Source organism: Benincasa hispida, chromosome 3, assembly GCF_009727055.1.
Source record: "Benincasa hispida cultivar B227 chromosome 3, ASM972705v1, whole genome shotgun sequence".
NCBI lineage: Eukaryota > Viridiplantae > Streptophyta > Magnoliopsida > Cucurbitales > Cucurbitaceae > Benincasa > Benincasa hispida.
In genome coordinates, this window is record NC_052351.1 from 7,558,914 (window position 1) to 7,580,740 (window position 21,827).

The following is a 21,827-nucleotide window of genomic DNA, read 5'->3' on the forward strand; positions in this document are numbered from 1 at the left end:
GCTAGTTTACGTCACTTTTGCATTTGGGGTTGCCCTGCACATGTTGTTGAGGCTAATCCCAAGAAGTTAGAACCACGGTCGAGGTTATGCCTCTTTGTAGGCAACCCCAAAGGTACACAAGGAGGTTATTTTTATGATCTGACAAAACATAGGGTGTTTGTTTCAAAAAATGCTACTTTCTTGGAGGAGGATCATATAAGGGAGCACAGTCCAAGAAGCAAAGTCGTGTTGCGTGAACTTTCCAATGAAACTACTAAAACTTCAACGAGAGTTGTTGAAGAGCCTGCTACATCAGCAAGAGTTGTCGATACGAGTTCATCTAGTAGGTCGGTTCCACCTCAAGAGTTGAGGGAACCTAGACGTAGTGGGAGGGTTGCAAACTCGCCCGTTCGCTATTTGGGTTTCACAAAAATCCTTGCTATGGCAGCAGATGGCGACATTGAGGATCCGTTGTCTTATAAGAAGGAAATGGAGGATGTTGGTCGGGATGAATGGGTCAAGGCCATAAATCTCGAGATGGAATCGATGTACTTCAAATCAATATGGGATCTTGTAGATCAGCCTGATGGGGTAAGACTTATAGGTTGTAAATAGATCTACAAGCACAAAGGGGGTGCTGATGGGAAGGTACAAACTTTCAAGGCTCGACTTGTGGCAAAGGGTTGTACCCAGATAGAGGGAGTCGACTATGAGGAGACTTTCTCGCCTATTGCCATGTTAAAGTCGATCTGCATCCCCCTGTCCATTACGGCTTATTATAATTATGAGATCTGGAAATGGACGTCAAGACGGCCTTTCTGAATGGCAATCTTGAGAAGACCATTTATATTGTGCAACCCGAGGGATCCATAGCCCAAAGTCAAGAGCAAAAGGTTTGCAAACTGAATCGGTCCATTTATAGACTGAAACAGGCGTCTCAATCTTGGAACATACGGTTTGATACTGCGATCAAGTCATATGGTTTTGACCAAAACGTTGATGAATCTTGTGTCTACAAAAAGATCATCAATGCTTCAATAGTCTTCTTAGTGATATACATAGAGATATCCTACTTATTGGGAATGATGTAGGTCTATTGACTGCAGTTAAGAACTGGCTAGCAACTCAATTTCAAATGAAAGATTTGGGAGAGGCTCGGTTTGTTCTAGGGATACAGATCTTTCGGGATCGTAAGAACAAAGTGATGCACTGTCTCAGGCATCGTACATTGATAAAATGTTGTTCAACTACTCGATGCAGGACTCCAAGAGGGGCCTACTGCCGTTTAGGCATGGAGTCACTTTGCCTAAGGACATTTGTACTAAGATGCCTCAAGAGGTTGAGGAGATGAGACGAGTCTCATATGCGTCTGTCATTGGCAGTTTGATGTACGCAACTCTCTGTACTTATCCAGACATCTACTACGCTGTGGGAATAGTTAGTAGGTATCAGTCTAACCCAGGCCTTTTTCATATTGCTGACCCGTTTACGAAGGCTCTCACGGCTACAGTATTTAAGGGTCATCTACGGAGCATGGTCTACAGGATCACCTGCGGCTGGACTAAGGCAAGTGGGAGATTTTCTTGTACTAGACTTTTATGCTCTAGTTTATTGTTTTGTACTAGTTTTTGTACACCCCACTTCGCTTTAGGACAAGTGGGAGATTGTTGAAGTTGATGTCCTAAAGTCTCGTGTGTTGTAGTTTGTAAACAGTTTGTACGAACGCTTGTGTTATATAATATATGATATTTATTTCAAATCTTGTATTTTGGCTCAGTTTCTTGTTTTATTTGCTTTACCACAAACCAATAAACATAAAATCCGTTAGTTATCTGTATGTGGACTCAAGCATGTATATGGTGATATACAAGTGGATATGTCTTGAGTGATAACCAAAATGGTCTATAGTATATGGATATAGGAGGGAAACCTTATCCTGGTAACACTACGATGCGGCCCGTTTTGTGGAATGGTCATAAGTGTTGTGACTTGTCACAAATGATCTGATCCTGATCATTCGTGTTAGGGACATGCGAACGTGAGCATCCTATACAAAGAGTTTTGTATAAGACCTGACCACGAAGTGTTAACGTCTCGTTATATAACACCAATCATGACAGAGACTTCAGTTCACTAGGATGACCATAGGTAACATGACCTCAATCCTGAGTGAGTTTGGGAACTCATGCTATTTGAGGGTATTCCTTTGATTTGTATGGGTGTGAATGGCCAGGTCGTTGAGTCAAACCTTACCATTTTGGGATTCGTTTGATTTGAGAGCTGGGAACTCAGCTACACAAGATGAAATTCACTCCTTCCCCGAGGCGGGGTAAGTAGATAGATAGTTCCCTTAAGGGCTGATTCTAGGACTTGAACGATGTGGCGTCACACACCTTCTCTTGGCCCGAGATGTTTACACATAGTTGGACTATGTTGTATTGTTTATTAGAGGAATCAGTGGTACTTAAGGAGTGAGATGTAACTACAGGGGCAAAATGGTAATTGGCCCAGCTGTACTTATGGAGCATCTGTGAAGGGTCATCGTACTCATGATTGGGTTATATCCGATGGACACAAAAATATATCTATGGTAAGAAAGTTTAGTTGTTGGTTTTAATGGAATTGCCTGATAGTTAACGGATGGTGAAATTCTCGTGGCTAAGAGTTTAGTCAGCTATCCACGGACATTAGAGCTTCGAGTCATAGGTCTATTAGGTCCCCTGGGTAGCTTGAATAAAGTAGAGAATCAGTGTTTGGTTTGATTTGAAAATTTTCAAATTGACAAGAGGAAAGTTCGATTATATATGATATAATTAGACTGGTTAATTATATATGATATAATTGGCTAAATGTATGAGATACATTATTTTGGAGAAATGATATAAATATGTTTATATAATACTGGGGAGAAAATACTATAGTAGATATGTGATATCAAACTATAGGTTAAAAATATAATATGATTATATTTATTAATATTTTAGTTGGTTAATTATATGATAATTAACCCAAAAATCATGTTCGGACATGGGTTAGTAGGAATGCGTCGATTATTGTAACCGATGAATTAAAATGAAATTGGTTTTCATTTTGAATAAGTTCGTCCAAAAAGAAAAAGAGAGAGTGCACTGGTGAATCGTAATCGATCGCTTAAGTAAATCGAGAGCCTATACGATAGTTGTTCTGCGCTTAGACGATCGTCCACCTCGCATCTAAACGATTGCACGCTAGTTCCTACACGATCGGATAGCTTCCCTAAATTATCGTATAGTGTGTCAAGTTTGCTAAATGATCGTATACCATTTCCTAAACAATCATTCAGTAAAATCTACACGATCGTATAGTTTCTCTTAAACGATAAGCATCGTGCTATACGATAGCATCTTCTTCCCTCTCACTTGCTTATTGCCTACACGATCGGTTCGTTCTCCTTCTTCTACCAAATTCACCAAAGACCACTCTTTGGGTTCTCACTCCAAGAATACTGGGGCTCTTTTTTAGTGTTGTCGTCCTCGCGGCGTTCATGTTCGTGCGGTTGATCGGGCGTTGGTTGATCGGGTAGAGGTTTCCGCTGCATTGAGTTCTGAAGTATGAAGAACGTCTTCAACTGGTATGGTAACTCTATCTGTAATGACCCGACCTCCTAGGACTTAAGTTAGGCCCTTACTAAAGACATGCATGCATGGAACTCAAAACGACACTCAGTTATTGCGAAATAAATGCTAATTAAATAAGGTAAGTTCAAAAGACTTTCATTAAATTCAAATACTAAATCAATAGTAGGGTACCCATAAATCATAAAGGATAATAAATAAATCTGAAAAATGATTCTTAAAACTAAGTTTTAAACATCAAAACTAAAAATTAAGAGAAACATGAAAAGAACTTTAAATCTCATGAGCGAAAGCGTAAAAACTAGTCCCAGTGGCTTGATCACGAATTCTGCTTATCCATCGCCAGTGCATCTCTACCCTTACCTGAAACAACAACATGAGAAAGAATGAGTATAAAATACTCAGTAAGTAACCCCACTACTGAGGTCAGGCTGAGCATCTATGTCTTCTAGATACCCACCTCTGATAAAACATATAAACTGCTCTAGTCCTCATGGAACACATATGCACATGAAACAAGAAGAAGACTGAGTCCTATCCTACTGTAGTTAAGTATGCCCACTACCTCTGGAGAATCCCGAAGGAGACAAAAACTGGTGAATCCCGAAGAAAACACAAACTGGTGAATCCCGAAGGAGACACAAACTGGTGAATCCCGAAGGAGATACAAACTGGTGAATCCCGAAAGAGACACAAACTGGTGAATCCCGAAGGAAACGCAAACTGGTGAATCCCGAAGGAAACACAAACTGATGAATCCCGAAGGAAACACAAAATCTAATGGGCATCTAACTAATCAGTAAGGACACACTAAACAGTCTCAACATCATAATCATCACTGTACGAATCTATGACATACATATAAATCTCAACATCATGGCTCTACAACATACACATATACCTCAACATCATCCGATCAAATACATCCATATGGAATCACAGACCATCTCATACTAGCATTCAAGTGTCTACGTGCACAAATAAATATTTCAGATCTCGTGCTAGAACATATTTTGGTCATATTATACTATCATGCTGTCATTCTGCCATAACATTCATTTATCATGCTAGTATACATTTAATGCCTGGCCCGTGGGCAGTTCCAGTAGTAAGATTACTTACCTTGATATTAGGTCGAACCAAAAAGTAATTGAATCTTTGTGAAATTCTTGAATCCTTAATCAAGCCTAAACATAAATCAAGCTTTAAAATTAATAGTTAAAGCCAAAATCCAAACACCCAAATATTACAAAATATTTCCAGATAACCTTACCTAAGGTGTGGTCCAGTTCGAATTCACCTTCCAAACCTCTAATTTTAAGCCCAAATAATTAGCAAACCAAACTCTTCTTCATCTTGAATGAAATTCTTGAATCAACCCCCTAATCATAATTTGAAATTAGGCTTACATGATTAAAGCCTAAATCAAATACATACTTCATTACCAATGTCTCAAATAAATTATCCATATGTAGCTTTGTGAAAAAAATCACTTCCAAATGACTTCACCAAAATTTCTCAACCACCAAAATTAATCCACAAGAGGGTCATCAAAGTATAAAACTTACCAAAACTCGCTAAAACAAACTCCAACTTCACTGAACAACACCTCAATATCTTCACATACTTGAATCCAAAGTTGAAACACAATGGGTATCAACCAATTGATGATTAAATTAAATGAGTATTCAATAATCAACCGAAAACAACCCAAATGGCAGAAATCTTACCCAAATCGATAGATCCAGTGATGGCAAAAGCGAACGACGCTTGAGCAGTGGTGGACGGAGGTCATGAAGAAGAAATTGACACAGCGGCTACGGTCTCGGCTGGATGCGTGAGGAAGAAAAGGAAATGTGGGTTTGACTTTTTATTAAAAAAAACAATAATAATAATAATAATAATAACAAAACAAAAAAGGAAATAAATATAATACATTTAATTCCTTTCCGTTTTATACCATTAAATTCCTTTCCGTTTCAAAAGGAAATTAATTCCTGCCATTAATTTCCAATTTCAATAATTTTCACGCCAACAATTAAATTTTCGCACTTACACTTAAAGTCCAAAATTCCAAAAATGCCCTCCAACTAATAACAATTACTGAAAATCCAAATAATAAAGTTACTGAAATTACATTATTACTAAAAAATGTGTGGAGTGTTACACTATCCCTTGTTTATTTTTGTTCAAAGCATGTCGTTAATTGACTGTTCGTTTGCATTACTGTGCGTTTGAACGTATATTGTGTATTTCGGTCACTATGAAATGGAGTGATCCGAACGCACTCTTGGAACTCTTCGGTAAGAGATCCTTCAGAGTTGTCTAAAGAATTTGATATGAAAGATTTGGGAGCTGCCAAAAAAAATCTTAGGAATGAAGATCGAGAGAAAAGATGGTACGTTGACACTGTCACAAGAAGAATATATGAAAAAGATGTTGAATCGATTTCACATGGAAAATGCAAAACCTGTGAGTACTCCTTTAGCTTGTCATTTTAAATTATCTAAGGAGCACTCACCCACTACTAAGCAGGAAAGAGATCACGTGACTAGAGTGCTATATGCTTCAGCTATAGGAAGCCTGATATATGCCATGGTTTGCATAAGACCAGACATTGCACATGCAGTGGGAGTTGTTAGCAGATAAATGAGCAATCCAGGAAAGTAGCACTGGGAAGCTGTAAAGTGGATTTTCAAATTTCTAAGAGGAACAGCTGATTATGCTCTGCATTTTAAGAAGTCAAATTTTAAACTGCAGAGCTATGTTGATGTAGATATGGTAGGTGATACATATGGCAGAAAAAGTACTACCGAGTATGTTTTTACTTGAGGTAATACTACTATTAGTTGGTTTTCTGGATTGCAAAAGATAGTAGCTTTCTCTACTACAGAAAGCTGAGTATGTTGCAATCATTGAGGCAAGTAAGGAGATGATATGGCTTCAGTATTTTCTAGAAGAGCTTGGCTTGAAATTAGGAAAAGGGACATTGCATTATGATAGTCAGAGTGCTATTCATTTAGCAAAGAATCCAGTGTTTCATTCAAGAACGAAACACATACAGGTGAAGTATCATTTTATTTGATCTGTTTTGGAAGACATAGTGCTAGTGCTTGAAAAGATTTCAGGAAGTCAGAATCCAGCATATATGTTTACCAAATTCGTTCTTGTCGATAGACTGAAGTTGTGCGCAACTTCAGTTAGACTTCTTCATGAATAGAGAGAGGAGTCGCTACCGTTGTAGGGCAGACATGATGCATGTTTGGTCTCCAAGTTGGAGATTGTTAAGAAAAAATGAAGCCCAACCAAGGCCCATTTTCTTTGTTTTATGCTTAACTCTTAAGCAAGTCTCTCATTGGCCAACATGGAGGTGAGTAATGTTGAAGAATGAATTTGGGGCGGTGGAAAATTTTTTTTGTAAAATGCAAATCAGTAGTGGTTTTTAAAACCAACAATGTGCCGAGAGTTTCTTAAGCGAATAATATATATATATATTGTCGAATTGATTACTTTGATGTCTCACAGTGAGCATTTTTCTTCCTCTTTTGAGAGTTTTGTGAGCTTTGTAAAAGTGATTTGTGAGTCGTTCTTTTGATAGAAAAGTGAGAGAAATCATTTTTTAGCATTGTAAACTCTTGTACTCTTCTCCCAGACTATTTTAGTGGAATCTACATCGGTAGCAGAGAACTGGATGTAGCCCACACTAGGTGAATCAGTATAAATCGGGTGTTATCTCCCTTCCTTTAAACTTGATTTATAATCGTTCTTATTACTTGAAAGTTTAGATTGGTTTATCTATTTTTTTTAAGTTATCGAGTTACAAATTGTTTATTCTACCTAATTTGAAACTCAAATTTAATCTAGATCTATTGGATAATTTATTTTATCTAAATTTTGGTTGATAATTTAGATTGATATATTATTATCTTGACTGAAAGCTATCAGCCTTCACATGTCAAACTTAAAATAAAAAAGAAATCTTTTGTGACTTTGTTTTCTTACAAACTTCTGTTATGATAAATGTTAAATTGATTTTGGTAAATTTATTTATCGAACTTTTAAAATGGTAAGTTGAAAATGGCCACTAAGAAATGTTTAACCACTATGAGTAAAAAGATTCTAAGTTTGAGCTTGCAATGATGAGGCACAAAAATCGATTTGCAAGATGTGCCTCTGTCAGCAGCCCATTAGAAGCTTGCAGATGAAGACTCCAAAAATCCAAAGAATTTTAATAATAATATAATAATAATAATAATAAGATATATTATGCTGATCTTCTTTTCTAAAATGTATATTTTTTATTTAAAAGTACAAATTAATATTATTTAAATTAGTTAAGTTTTTTTTCCTTTTAAAATTTTAATATTTTTTAGTTTTGCTTAGAGCAAATTTGAAATCGGTTTTATAGATATATTGATGAAACTTTAGTAAAATTTATGAAAATGGTTATTATTTAGATGAAACTCTAGTAATAGAACTAAGAGTGACTTTACAGTGAACTTCTAGTTAAGTAAATAGGGAAAAGAATAGATATTGTTATAACTGTAATAGCTATTTCACACACTCTTTTAGAAAAGTCAAATGTGTCGTGATTTTACTGATAATCTAAAAACTCGTTATGCTTATATTAATATCAAAGATACTAACAATCGTGATCAAACAGATGAAGTTGCTTTATTGTAAAATATCTATGTAGATGTTGATGCCATAGTAGAATTTTTTTAAAAAAATGAAAAAATAATTATAAAATAATATCAATTGTCAAAAAATTAATTACAAAATTAAACAACATGAAATATTTGTATATAAAATAATTATAAATTTTTTATATAAAATAAGTGGATACAAAAATGAAAAATCATAGCATTAAACTAAACATAAACCTAATATAATAAGAATAGAAAAATCATATTATTAAACATAAGAAGAATATAAAAAGCATAACATTAAATATAACATAATGAAAAAGAAAAGAAAAAGAAACCTACAAATAAGTAGAGCTTGAGAGAAAATAAGAGGAATATTAGAGAACTCACATTCATTTAAGTTTGAATGAAATAATGTGAAGATTCAATGAAATATATTTGAACGAAAATTTTTGGTTTCTTAAAAATAAAGATTCTTTATAAAGAGAAAAAACTTTCCTTGCACTTTTCTTGAGATAGTATAGCTAATTGCTTAAAAAAATCTCGAAACTTCGGTGAAATTCAAAACATTTCAAAATTTCAAGAAATTAGGAAAATTTAAAATTCCTCCTGCCGAAATTTTTAACCATGGCTAAGAATGAAAATCCTTTAACCTGGATGAGGCCATTTTTTTGGCCATTGATAATTTTGATGATGTTGAATACTTAGCTTTTTAATTTTTTTTATGTATATTTATTCTAAGTTTTTAATTCTAAGTTTATGTTTGCTTTTTTTTAACATAATATGCTTGTGTTTTTAGTCTAGATTTAATTATTTTTATACTTGGGTGCGTTGTGGTGTTTTGATTTGGAAGAGTTTTTCATTAGTTGAATGTGTAATTTATTATTTTGGTTAGTTCAAGATAAATTCTTTATTTGATTTCTAAAAATTAGTTAACATGTTTGATTATGTGTTAAGTATGTCAAAGCGAGCATAGCTCTATTGACATAAAGATATGTTAACGACTAAGAAATTTGTAATTTGAATCCTCTGTCCTAATGTGTGTATCTATAGATTTGAATTTTCGCTTTTATAATTATACTAAAAATTAATTATGCTCTATTTTTTAAGTCAGCAAAAAAGTAGTAACCAAGTATAAATAGGCATCTTGTAGCTTCCATGGAACTTTTGATTATAATAGAAAATCTTATTTGGTGTTGAAAACCAAAAAGAAAGAGACATCAATTTGGAGTTTGAAAAGAAAAATCCAACCACCATGTCTAACTTGGTAAACTTTATAATACAATATATTCTATTCGAAATTTGTCATTTTTGGAGTGATATAATTATAATAAATCCCAATTAACACGAAATTAAATGATTCAAACTCTTAGACAAATACAAAACTCCAACAATTAATATTTCCTCACGTCATTTTAATTACCCTCACACCATTTGGCTTTTGTTAATAATGTTAGACCCTTTGCATTATAGGTCCTCCCTTTTCATGGTATGATAGAATTTTGTTTCATCACTATGAACGATAATAATAAAAGTCTACAAATCCTATACTTTGCATTACAAAACCAATAAATCTAAAAAGGATGGATTATTTTGTTAAAAAAAAAAAAAAAAAAAAAAAAGCCTGTAAAATACAGGATTGTAATCAAAAATAGAAAGGAAGAATCGAAATTTTGTGAACAATGCAAAGTTGAATTTGTTGATTCTCGAGATTGACATATCCAATAATCTAAGCATAATTCAATTCATTATCAAAGCATATGTACTTTCACTTAAAAGGTAAAAAGGCTCAAATTTCTCATTTGAAATATACTTTTTAACTCAAAATAATAATTAAAAATGTAATTTTATTGCTCATATTCTCACATACGAAGATGTCAAATGGGCTTTACATCATCTCATATGTACTTTGCATATATTAAAAATTAAACTCTTGTTTTAGCTCTGTTAATAAGTGTCATCTTTATAATATATTGGGTTCACTAATTCATTATTATTAATAATATTATTATTTTGTGAAGTCCTTATGTATTTGGAACATTTGTTTAAACATTAACTTTTCAAGCATTTAAACACACATTAACAATAAAAAAATCAATAAAATTCTTTATTTCCTCTGTGATGGAAATTATATATTTGATGTTTTGCTTATAACAGAAAGATATAATCTAAATAAAATTTGATTGGCTATTTTACAAAATTAAAAATAAATGTGTGAATTTATAATACATTTAGAATGCAAATAAACAAAAATTAAATAATACGTCAAAACAGTATTTGTAGATATTATTGGATGCTATTTTTGCATTAAAGAAAATGGGAAGTATTGTATTATCCACGTGTCAAGTACGGAAGCCCCTTTTGGTCAAAGGACTAACAATGGTAAACAAAATGGGTTGAAAGAATGGGTCCCTCTCACCGCCAAAACAAATCCTCCATTTCATACAGAAATTTCCAACCAAATACCACATTTTATTTAAAAATTCCAACAAAGTCCCTTTCCAATTATAATTTGGCATAGTCAGATAATTATATTTTTTTTATTTTTTTGTATTCTTCTTCAGTTTTCTTGAAAATTGAATCAAGATTAGCTTTTGATGTGGAGTATGGATCTTGAAACCCACTTCCTAAACCTAAAAGTCAATATATATCTCAAAACTCTTTCTAATTTCATAAATTAGGTTATATTTTGTTTCTAGAACTTTTTAAAAGATTTAATTGCAAGTATGCATATTTTTTTTTTGCTTCAATCCTTTTCTTTTAACTTCAATACTTTTCAACCATATGAGATTAGGATTGTTCATCAATATTAAAATGAAGGAAATTTTTAAAAATAGAAAAATAAAGAGAAATAATTTATACAAAATAGTAAAATTTAATCATTTTAGATTTCTATCAGTTTTTCTAGATAGACGTCTATCGATCTCTATCAGTAATAGACTTCTATCCGTTTTTATCACTGACATTGATAGAAATCTATCGTATCTATCACTGTTTTTCTTTTTTTACTATTTCTGTTTTTTATCTATTCTAGTTGAACTTTTTAAAAATATCTTTTCTCCAAACATGTTGAATAAAATTAGTTTAAATTAAAATCTATTATAACTTCGTTTGGTTGCACCGACTAAAGCAAAAAGTGATGTCAAAACACCAAAAATGATTTTAAAATAACTCTCTCACCGAATCACCTTTTAGAGAAGAATCAACTTTAAGTATTTCTTTTTTTTTTAAAAAAAAAAAGTTTTTATGACGTTGATTTTTTTTTAAAATAATATATATGATTTTTATTTGTAACTAAATAATGTAATTTCTTTTATTAAAAAAAAAAAGTCTATTTATGATTCTTTAGCTACCTTCTAATTTGATAAATTAGATTATATAGTTGTTCTTTTTTAATTTATTTGGTCTCTAAAATTTATATGATTCAGAGTTAATAAAAGTTTTAGATTTTTTTAATTCTGCTTGAACATAGATAGAGGTCATTCACAACTTCCACTTTTTGTCTAATATATAGACTTGATGCTATAAATGTCAGTAAAAATATCAATAAAATATCCATGATAATGAATATATACTTTTGAAAAAAAATCTAAATTATCTAAGAAACATTTTACACTTTTAAAATCCATAGTGATAGTAATAATATTTTGTTGCTTCATTTTATGTTTCTATTAATTTTTTTACATTATATAGAATCATAAATTCATCTCTCAAAATCATAAATTCATCTCTCAAGTCAATATCAAATCCATAAATATATAAAAATATAGAACTGAATAAATATAAACTTATATTCAAATTTATGGGCGACTTTTCAAATTTAGAAATGAAAAAAAAAAAAAAAAAAACAATATTTTACCTAACCCTCCCAATTTGCTTCAAAGTAATCCATGTATTTTAATTATTTAAAACAAATTACCTACAAGAAGTACGAAGAAGACATGACCATAAACAATAGATAGTATTTTTGTTCATTGGAGAGATTCATATAAATTTATGTAATTAAATATATGATATCTACAATAAAAAAAGAAAAAAAAAATTGGAGATGAGACGGTTTCAAATTGGTTTCAACCCATAATTCAAACAGAAAAAAATCAAACACATACCTGAGTTTCTAAATTGTTCAAAATGGCAACCACTTGACCAATCGCGGGCCTGCTCTTTCTACAATTCCCGACACAAGCCAAAGCAACCTTCCCCATTCTCATGAATGGCTTCAAATCTGAAGGATACTCAATTCTCGGATCCAAAACTTCACTGAATCTCATCTCCTTTATCAATGGCAGCGCCCATTTCACCAACCACCCTTCTTCGCAACCCCTTCCACTCAAAAGCTCCAACAACACAACCCCATATCCGTACACATCGTTCTCCTTGCAACTCCCCTGCCCGCCCTTCCCCTGCCAGTACTCATCGTCTACATAACCCACCAACCCCCTTTTCTCTCTCGCCGCTAAGTAATTCAGCCCGTAATCGCTCAGTTTCGGGATGAATTCCGCGTCGATTAGTATGTTTGATGGCTTCACGCACCCATGGATTACGCTCGGCGCCATTGATTCGTGTAGGTATTGAAGTCCTCTGGCTGCCCCTGCTGCGATTTTTACACGATGTTTCCAATTTAATAGAAATGCCCCATCTGGGTTTTGGTGTAAGTACATGTCTAAATTCACGACGCCGGCGTATTCCATCACGATGATTCGTTCGCCGGGGGCTTCTGAGTAGCCGGTGATGGAGACGAGATTTGGGTGTTGGGCGGAAGAGAGGGATTTGATTACTGAAGAGAAGCCAATTCCGGCATTATTGTTGCTTAGAACTAACCATGGGTAGATTCTTTTGACGGCGATGAGCTCCCCTGTTTCCGACAAGGCGGCGTAAACTGTGCCTAATCGGCCTTCACCGATGACGCGGCGGTGGTTGAAACCTTCGGTGGCGGTGTAGATGTCGATTAGTGTGTGGGGTCGGGCAGAGGGCTTCACCGGCGGCGGGGATTCGTCGGGGAGTTGACGATGGGGGTGGTTTCTGCAAATGAAGAAGAGGAGAACAGAGAGAAGAGCGATGAAAGAGGAAGAACAGAGTGCCAAGATGAAGTAATAGGCAAGTTTCTGGTGGTGATTCATTTTGTTTATTGTTAATTGGGGGTTTAGGCTATAAACCTATAGAGAGGGGGAAAGAGAAGATTGGGGATTGAGGCATGAAAATGAGAGAATTTGAGAAGGGAAAACGGAGAGATTGAGATCAGAAAAAGGGTTTGAAAATTGGGTGAGAAATGTTGAAGTTTTCATAGTTTAGATGTGGTTGTTCATAGTTGGCTGCTTCCGCCACTTAATCAATACAAAATTGTCAAAGTTTTTTCTTTTAATTTAATTTCTAGTGTTTGATTTTTATAAATTCTACATAGTTGTGTCAAGTTTAACTTAATCCTCTCGAAGAATCGAATCCGCAAAATGATTGAATTCCATAAATAAATCAATTAACTATTCGGTTTTTATTTTTGGTTTTTTAATTTTTGGAAAGTTAAGTTTGGTTCGATCAAATTTTTTATAATGATTGTATCATTTATAAGTAATAAAATTGAAGCAATTAACTATTTGGTTTTGATTTTTGGTTTTTTAATTTTTGAAAAGTTAAGTTTGGTTCGATCAAATTTTTTATAATGATTGTATCATTTATAAGTAATAAAATTGAAGTTTTGACGAAATCTTAGAATAAAAAACAAGTTTTCTAAAATTATTTTTTTAGTTTTCAAAATTTTGACTAGATCTTTAAAAATATTGGTAAAAATTAAATATCAAAACAAAAAATTTAGTGGTGGAATAATTATTTATATGTTTAATATTAAAAAACTAAAAACAAAAAATTGAACATATATTAAATTGGATCTAAGAACTCAAGTTGAATATATGTCCATTTGGTAACTATTCGACTTTTTATTTTAAAAATTAAGTTAAATTTTCTCAATTTCTTATACTGTTTTCTACCTTTCTTAAGTAAAAGAGTTAAATCTTAACCAAATTCTTAAAAACAAATCAACAAAACAAATAAAAAAAATGTACTTTTTTATTGTTCAAAATTGGCTTTGTTTTTTAAATACATGATAAAAAGTAGATAACAAAGCAAAAAATATAATGATGAAATGGGAGTTTATAGGTTCAATCTTTAAAAACAAAAAATAATAAAAAAAATACTTCTTTTTTTCTTCTTCTTCTCACTTTAATACAATATTTGAGGGTGAACATATTTGAATTTTTGACTTCTTAATCGAAAATATATGTCTTATCCAATTAATTAAACTATGTCAAGGTGCAAATATAATACATGTTAACTAATCACTTGCGATAATTGAAATAATTCAAAAGATATAGTAATAATTAATTGGTATCCATTAGTAATCAATGACTTAAAGCAAAATATTGCTATTTAATAAGGATTTATGCCCAAGTAATTTACATAGATATAATATTTAAGAAAGAAAAGATTACATAGATACGAAAGACCTACAAATTCAAGCTTTATAAAAAAGGGGGAAAAAATGTTAACAGTATTTAACGTGCAATACTTTTAAAATCGGAAGTTCAAAATTTTATACACAAATGGATGTAAAATGTAAATATGAAAATATTTAGTATAGGTTGGTCATTAATTATTATTATTATTATTATTAAAATATTTATAGGATGTTAGTTTTTACCTCCTTTAAATTCATAGTTTTTACCATTTTCATTGGCTACAAATTGAATTGCAAGAAATTATTGTTGTACTTGTATGCGACCTCCGTGGCCATGGCCTTTATTTTTCTCTCGTGGGACCATGTTTTGACTTTGAGTTGATAATACCTCAAGCATTTAATTATGTTATACTTTTTATAAAAAGTGCATGTGTTTTGGTTCTGATTTAAGAAATTTTTAGTACTCAATTTAATTATTCCACTTACAAATTTGTCTAACCCAAATTCTAATTAAAGTACACCTAATCTAATTCAATCATGATTTATATTGTTTGTCGTAGTTTGAGTTATTCTAATCATTTATTTAATTCTTTGGTTAAAAAAAAAAAGTAAAATTGTTTTATATGTATATTAATACATAAACTTCTAGTTAAATTATAAATTTAGTTTTAAACTTTTAAATTTGTGTCTATTTGATCTATCAACTTTTAAAAATTTTTAATAAATTTTTACATTTTCTATTTAGCATCTAATAGATCCCTAAATCTTTAATTTTGTGTTCAAGAAGTTCCTTACAAATTCTAAATGTTTAAAAATAAATTGATTTATTAGATACAAAATTCAAATTTTATATGTAAAGGAACCTTAAACTTTTTTTTTCTTTTGTCCGGTAGATTCATGGATTTTTAAAGATTAAAAAATTAAGAATTAATTTTGTAATTTGAAATTTCAGAGATTTCAAAAAAAATAAATTGTAATTTCATCTAATTTTCAAATTTTATTTTAGAATGTACAGAATAATTTTAATAAATTTAATTTAATGTCACAATTTAAAGGTCTCATGGCTACTTTATAAACGAGTGTTAGGAACTTAAATTTTTTAACATCCAAATAAAGAATAATGACAGAATTGATAGAATAATGTTTGATAAACGTTAGTTTAAGCTTAACTCAACTTATGTTAAATTTATACTATTGACTTTATAATTAGAAATTCGATTCTCTCATCACATCTAGCATATTGTCCACACAAAAAAAAAAAAGTTTGGTAAGCTTTGAATCGAAGAATAGAAGAATTTACTTTCAAACACAAAAGAAGTTAAGTGAAGCAATGGTTTAGAGCATAAACTAAAAGATGATTCCCTGGTCATATTTGGCAGAGAACCATATTGTTCTTGAGAGAATGGACATTTCACATAAACAAAGAAAGAACAATGAGGCTACCAAAATAAATATTGGAAAGGGATATGTTGAAGTGATTCAAAGACGAGCAGCTACCCATTTGAAGAAACTTAAAAAGTCATATGTACATCCAAAACCATGAGGCCTTTATGAGCATCAAATATTTTAGTAAGAACACATTGCAGGCTATGAAAAGCTCAAGGTAAAAACTTAACTGCACTTTCTTTGTCATTGTTTACCTCCATTCTCTGCCTTCCTCTCTAAAACGACAACAAACTGTTAACAACTTAAGAGCTATACCGCATTTCCGCTATCCGAAACATCCTCGAAATAATATGGAGTCAATCTTCCATTTCTCCTTCCAATCTTCAAATTGCTATCAGTACGAACTTCTAACAACATTGTAACCACTCGTCTCATGGATGGGCGGTTGATAGGTAGAGGGCTGCTGCATAGGAGGCCAATATTGAGGACCTTCAACATTTCTTCCTGGTGACAGCGATCCAATTTGGGGTCTAGAATATGGTTGATACCTTCCTCTTCTAAAGTGGTGCATACCCATTTCACCAGATCGTTTTCTTCAAATTCGAGGTCGGTTGGCCGCTTTCCCGTTATCAATTCAAGGATAACCATCCCATAGCTAAAGATGTCGCTCTTCTCATTCACCTTCAATGTATAAGCATACTCTGCAAAGTGCAAGTAGTACAAGGCCAATAAGCTTGATGACATAAATGAAATCACATTTCATGTACAAGAACAGCTCATAAACAAATGAAATCAGAACAGCTGAATGATTGTAATCAAATGATGGTTCAGTCATGTTGATGAATGCATAAACATGAAGAAACAAACCCACCTGGGGCAATATAACCACAGGAACCAGCAATCACTGACATGGATTGAACCTCAGAGATATCGACAGCCATAGCTACTCCAAAATCTGCTATCTTAGCTCCGAATTCAGCATCCAACAAGATGTTATTGGACTTGACATCTCTGTGTACAATTGGAGGTACACAATCATGATGAAGATAAGAAAGCCCCTCCGCAGCATCCAAGGCTATCTTGTATCTTGTTGGCCAATCCAATAACTCACTTTTACTGCCATGAAGCATATCACCTAAGCTCCCATTAGGCATGTATTCATAGACCAATAGCTTGCATTCTCCATTTGTACAACAACACAAAAGTTTTACTATGTTTTTGTGCCTGATTTCACCCAAGGTCTTCACTTCTGCATCAAAAGCATTAACTTCAGTCCAAGTTTTCTCGAGATCGATACTTCTGTGGTCATCAGGCAGCTCAGGCCAGAGTTTCTTAACTGCAACAGTTTCGCCATTGGCGAGAACAACCTTGTAAACTAGGCCAGAGCCTCCACTGCCTATCGCATTGTCTTCATCCAGGGAACCCACAATCTCATCCTCGTCAAAAGAGAGCTTTTGGAACGATACCATTGTCCATTTTGATTTCATGTTGAGACTTCTTGCCTTGAGGAATGTCCTGTACTTGACATGGAACAAAACCACTACCACAAAAACAATTACACCAGCAAATACAAAGACGGATCGCAGCAGCCAAATGCAACCTCCTCCCTCATTGCAACCTCCTCCTCCTCCTCCTCCTCCTCCTCCTCCTCCATTTCTTGTAGAATGAACTGTATGACACGCACCATTTTCCTCCCTACATAAATCAGGATTGCCCAGAAAGCTATTTTTGTACATTGATCTCTCGAAATAGGAAGGAAGTGTCCCAGTTAAGTGGTTGTATGATAGATTCAGAACATTGAGGTTCAAATTCTGTAACCCATTTGGGATTTCCCCAGAAAAATGATTGCCTGAAAGATCGAGGTAATTAAGCATTGGCAAGCTAGCAATTTCTAGGGGAATTGGCCCAGAGAAGTTATTATTGGCCAGATTGAGCTCATTCAGCCTCTCCCAGGCATCAAGCCTGTAGCTGAGCAACCCGGAAAGCCTGTTGTTCTGAAGATCTAACTTGGCAAGCCGATCCATTTTCGTAAGGCTCTTAGGGATATTTCCTATGAACTCGTTATGGTCAGCGGAAAACTCTACAAGATTCTCCAAAGAACCAATCTCCTCGGGAATTGTTCCTGAGAAATTGTTACTAGAAATAAGAAGCAAACTCAGCCTCTTGGCGTTGGCTATTTTCTTTGAGATTGGGCCAGAAAAGGAGTTGTTTGCAAGTTCCATAAGAGAAACATTCGGAAGTCCCCATATATTCTCAGGTACAGAACCCGTAAAATTGTTCCTCCCTAATCGTATCCTGGTCAGACTGTGGCAATTACCAAGACTCGAGGGGAGTTCGCCGGAAAACAGGTTGTTGATCGTCATTATCTCTATCAGTGCCCCCTTCTCACACAAGGTGTCGGGAAGCCTGCCGGAAAAGAAGTTGTCTGAAATGTCCAACGATTCCAGAGGCGAATATTTCCCCAAATTACTTGGTAACGCCCCCGTGAATCTGTTCGCAAATAGCTTCACCCCTGTCAAAGTCCTCGACATCCCCATGCTTTCCGGCAAACTACCCTCGAAATCATTCTCAAACACATTAAAGCTTTCAAGCGGCAACTCAAACAAGCTACTCGGAATTGGCCCACTTAACTGATTCATCGAGACGTCGAACAACCGCAGCGACTTGAGTTTCGAAAACCCATCTGGTAACACGCCGGACAACGTATTGCCAAACAACTCAATCTGAGTCACGTGGGTTAACTCCGTCAGCGCCCGCGGGAACGGCCCAGTAAGATTGTTAATGCTCAAATCCAGAAGAACGAGTCGCTTGAGCCCTATCAGCGACTCGGGAATCTCCCCTTTTAATTTACAAGCCGTCAACCAAAGAACCTCAAGATTCGCCAGATTACCCAGCTCCGGTGGGATTCTTCCGATCTCAAACGAGTTGTAAGACATATTCAACATCTTAAGAGTAGTAATGTTCCCAAGAAACGCAGGAATGGTACCACTCACAAGATTCAAAATAATGGAAAACGCCTCAAGTTTCCGAAACTGACCGAAGGAGGGTGGTATTTCGCCGGAGAAATTGTTGCCAGACAAATCCAAGTAACGGAGATTGGGCAAATCGGCAATGGAGGGAGGCAGAGGACCGGTGAGGAGATTTTGGCCAAGGTCAAGGTACTCGAGAGTGGTACAGTTGGAAATCCCAGCGGGAAGAAGGGAATGGAAGGTATTATTGTAAAGAGAGAGGTAGATGAGATGCGGAAGCTTACAGAGTTGAAGAGGGAAAGAAGCAGAAATACCAGAGCTGGAGAGCTCGATGGAAATGACGTGATGATGGGCATCGCAGGTGATGCCCTTCCATGAACAGGGATCTGGGTCGGCTGCGTGCCAGGAGGATAAGACATGGTGATTATCCACGATAGAGCGCTTAAAGGTCTGGAGAACGTGGCCCTCTTGGTTGAGGGCGAAGGAAAACAGAGGGAAACAGAGGAGGAAGAGGAAGGGACAAAAAGGCATTGGGGGCAAAGAAGAAGAGTGGGCTTTTGAGTAGGAAATGGTGTAAGAGTCTGAATTGGGAGATGATAAGAAAATAGGAATTGGGATTGTAAGGAGAGTTGAAGGAAAGAAGGTGAGTGAGTGAAGAAGACGATAGGGAACGCGGTGGATTTGCCATTTTTGAGCCAGAGGGTCCGAAGTGGACGGGAATGCCACAGCAAATCCTGGTTGGTGTTGCTGTTGCTGTTGGTAGAAAGGATGAAGAAAAACAAATCATCTCAAGCAAAACAGCAAACGGAAAAACAAATCCTCAAAATCTGGGGATTTCTCCGCCACCGCCAGCCTACTGACACTCTCACAATCTTCTTCCTATTCCCATGCATACCAACTTCTTTTTTCTCTCTTTTTTTCTTTCAATTTTACAAAAAAGATAACCATCTTTCAATTATATACCCCTACATTTTTCCAAAGTTTCATTTATGTACCTTTCAATATTTAAATTCTCATCTCATTGCACAAAGTTTAAAAAAGAAGTAGAGTGAATTTGCATAATAACAAACAATGGTTGGAAATTTTGAAGTATTTTTCTTAAATTAATTCTAAATCAATCACTTTCAAGATGAAAATATTCATGCTTAATAATTGAAAGACATATATGTGTTTTCTTTTATCTCAATTAGGGTATAGAATTTTGAACATGTCTGTATCTATTCATAAAAATACATTTCAATTACTATTAAAATAGGTATATTTTGTCAAAGAGAATTGAACTTAACGATATTGGTATGACAACAAAGTTTAAGAATGTTTTTTAAAATAATTTTCAAAGTTCCTAAAGTAAAATTGAAACTTTTTCAAGTTTATGGGAAAATTTGAAACTAGATTAAAGTGTAGGGGTATTTTTTATAATTCAACATTTTTCTTCCTTCAGTTTCAAACGACTTCTGTTACTTTTAAACTTCCTTGTCCCAAACATCCAACCAACTCGGTTTTTTAAAGCCACGTTGTAATGGTAAATTAACTCTTTTTTTCTTCCGTAAAGAAAAAAAAAAGCATAAAAACAAATGTCAAAGATAGTTAAATTATTTTACAATTTATTCATTTGGATCACAACTAGATTCTAAGTGGTTGATACAGTTACTGAGATGTGAGGACTAAATTGTTTAGAAAAAAAAAAAAAGGACATCAACCATTGGCCAAATCTTTATAGAAATTGAAATATGAAGAATAAAGTATATTTTAACTTAAAAGAAGATAAATTAAGAGACGGTTTTCATCTTAACTCATCTGTAACTGATTGTATTAAAAGTGGTTTACAAACTTTTCTTTTTGTTTTGTTACTTTAGTTTTGACCGTTTATAAAAAGAAAAAATTGTATTTTATTTATTATGGCTAATGATTGAGATATTGAATAATTGTAGTTAATACAAAGATACAAGTATTTGAAAATTTTAAAAACTTAAAGGGGCGTTTGGATTGAGGTTTTCTCAAATACCCAGGAATTAAGGATGTCTGGGAATAAAATTATTGGGAATCAAGGATAACTATGTTTGGTTGTGCATGACATAACAATATCTGGGAATAGTATGTGTGGAAATAGTATGTGGGAATTAAAAAAATTGAGATTGTGAAAACAAGTCCATGAGGGTTTTATGCCCAAACTAGACAATATCATACCATTGTGAGATAGTTTGAGGGTCTTGTCCCTATCAAGCATTTGTTGAAATGTCTTGAATCTGTTTGTTAGCGTTTCGAACAACCAAGTACGACGCCCCCAAAACCTATTCAGAATTCGTATTCAGCATATTTATTTATTTGTAGTTATTTACGATTATGACCTAGAGGCGCCGTTTTTTCTATCTCTACGTTCCTTTTTTTTGTGTTTTTTAATTGTCGATTTCGTAACAATACGATTGCTTAAATTATCTACACGATCGTTGAGTAACAAAACGCTATACGATCGCCTACCCAATGCTATATGATCATCTACCAAATGTTATACGATCGCTTACCAAATACTACATGATTGCTGAGCTCGGCTACACAATCGCTTAACTCTGCTACACGATCGTTGAGTAACAAAATGCTATACGATCGCTGAGTAACAAAATGTTATACGATCGCCTACCAAATGTTATACGATCGCTTACCAAATGCTACACGATCGCTGAGTAACAAAATGTTATACGATTTTACGGCTGGAATGATGGAAAATCGTGGTAGGAAGCGGAAGAAGAAATGAAAACTCACACTTCTCAATGGGTATGTAATTCCT

General features: G+C 33.9%; 2 protein-coding genes across 3 annotated transcripts; both read right to left on the reverse strand.

The window, feature by feature from the left end:
* Positions 1–5,395: 5,395 nt before the first annotated feature.
* LOC120072903 (PTI1-like tyrosine-protein kinase At3g15890) lies at positions 5,396–13,595 on the reverse strand. 2 transcript variants are annotated; one of them, XM_039025434.1, is made up of 2 exons: positions 12,349–13,595; positions 5,396–5,422 (listed from the first exon to the last, which is right to left on the reverse strand). In XM_039025434.1, exons 1-2 carry the CDS (start codon positions 13,357–13,359, stop codon positions 5,411–5,413), a joined length of 1,023 nt encoding a protein of 340 aa, XP_038881362.1. In that variant the 5' UTR covers positions 13,360–13,595; the 3' UTR covers positions 5,396–5,410. The 2 variants fall into 2 exon arrangements, with proteins under 2 accessions (XP_038881362.1, XP_038881361.1); XM_039025433.1 differs by lacking the exon at positions 5,396–5,422 and adding an exon at positions 12,126–12,158.
* Positions 13,596–16,029: 2,434 nt separating this feature from the next.
* LOC120072664 (receptor-like protein kinase HSL1) lies at positions 16,030–20,047 on the reverse strand. Its single transcript, XM_039025101.1, has 2 exons — positions 16,945–20,047; positions 16,030–16,774 (listed from the first exon to the last, which is right to left on the reverse strand). Exons 1-2 carry the CDS (start codon positions 19,571–19,573, stop codon positions 16,383–16,385), a joined length of 3,021 nt encoding a protein of 1,006 aa, XP_038881029.1. The 5' UTR covers positions 19,574–20,047; the 3' UTR covers positions 16,030–16,382.
* Positions 20,048–21,827: the final 1,780 nt, after the last annotated feature.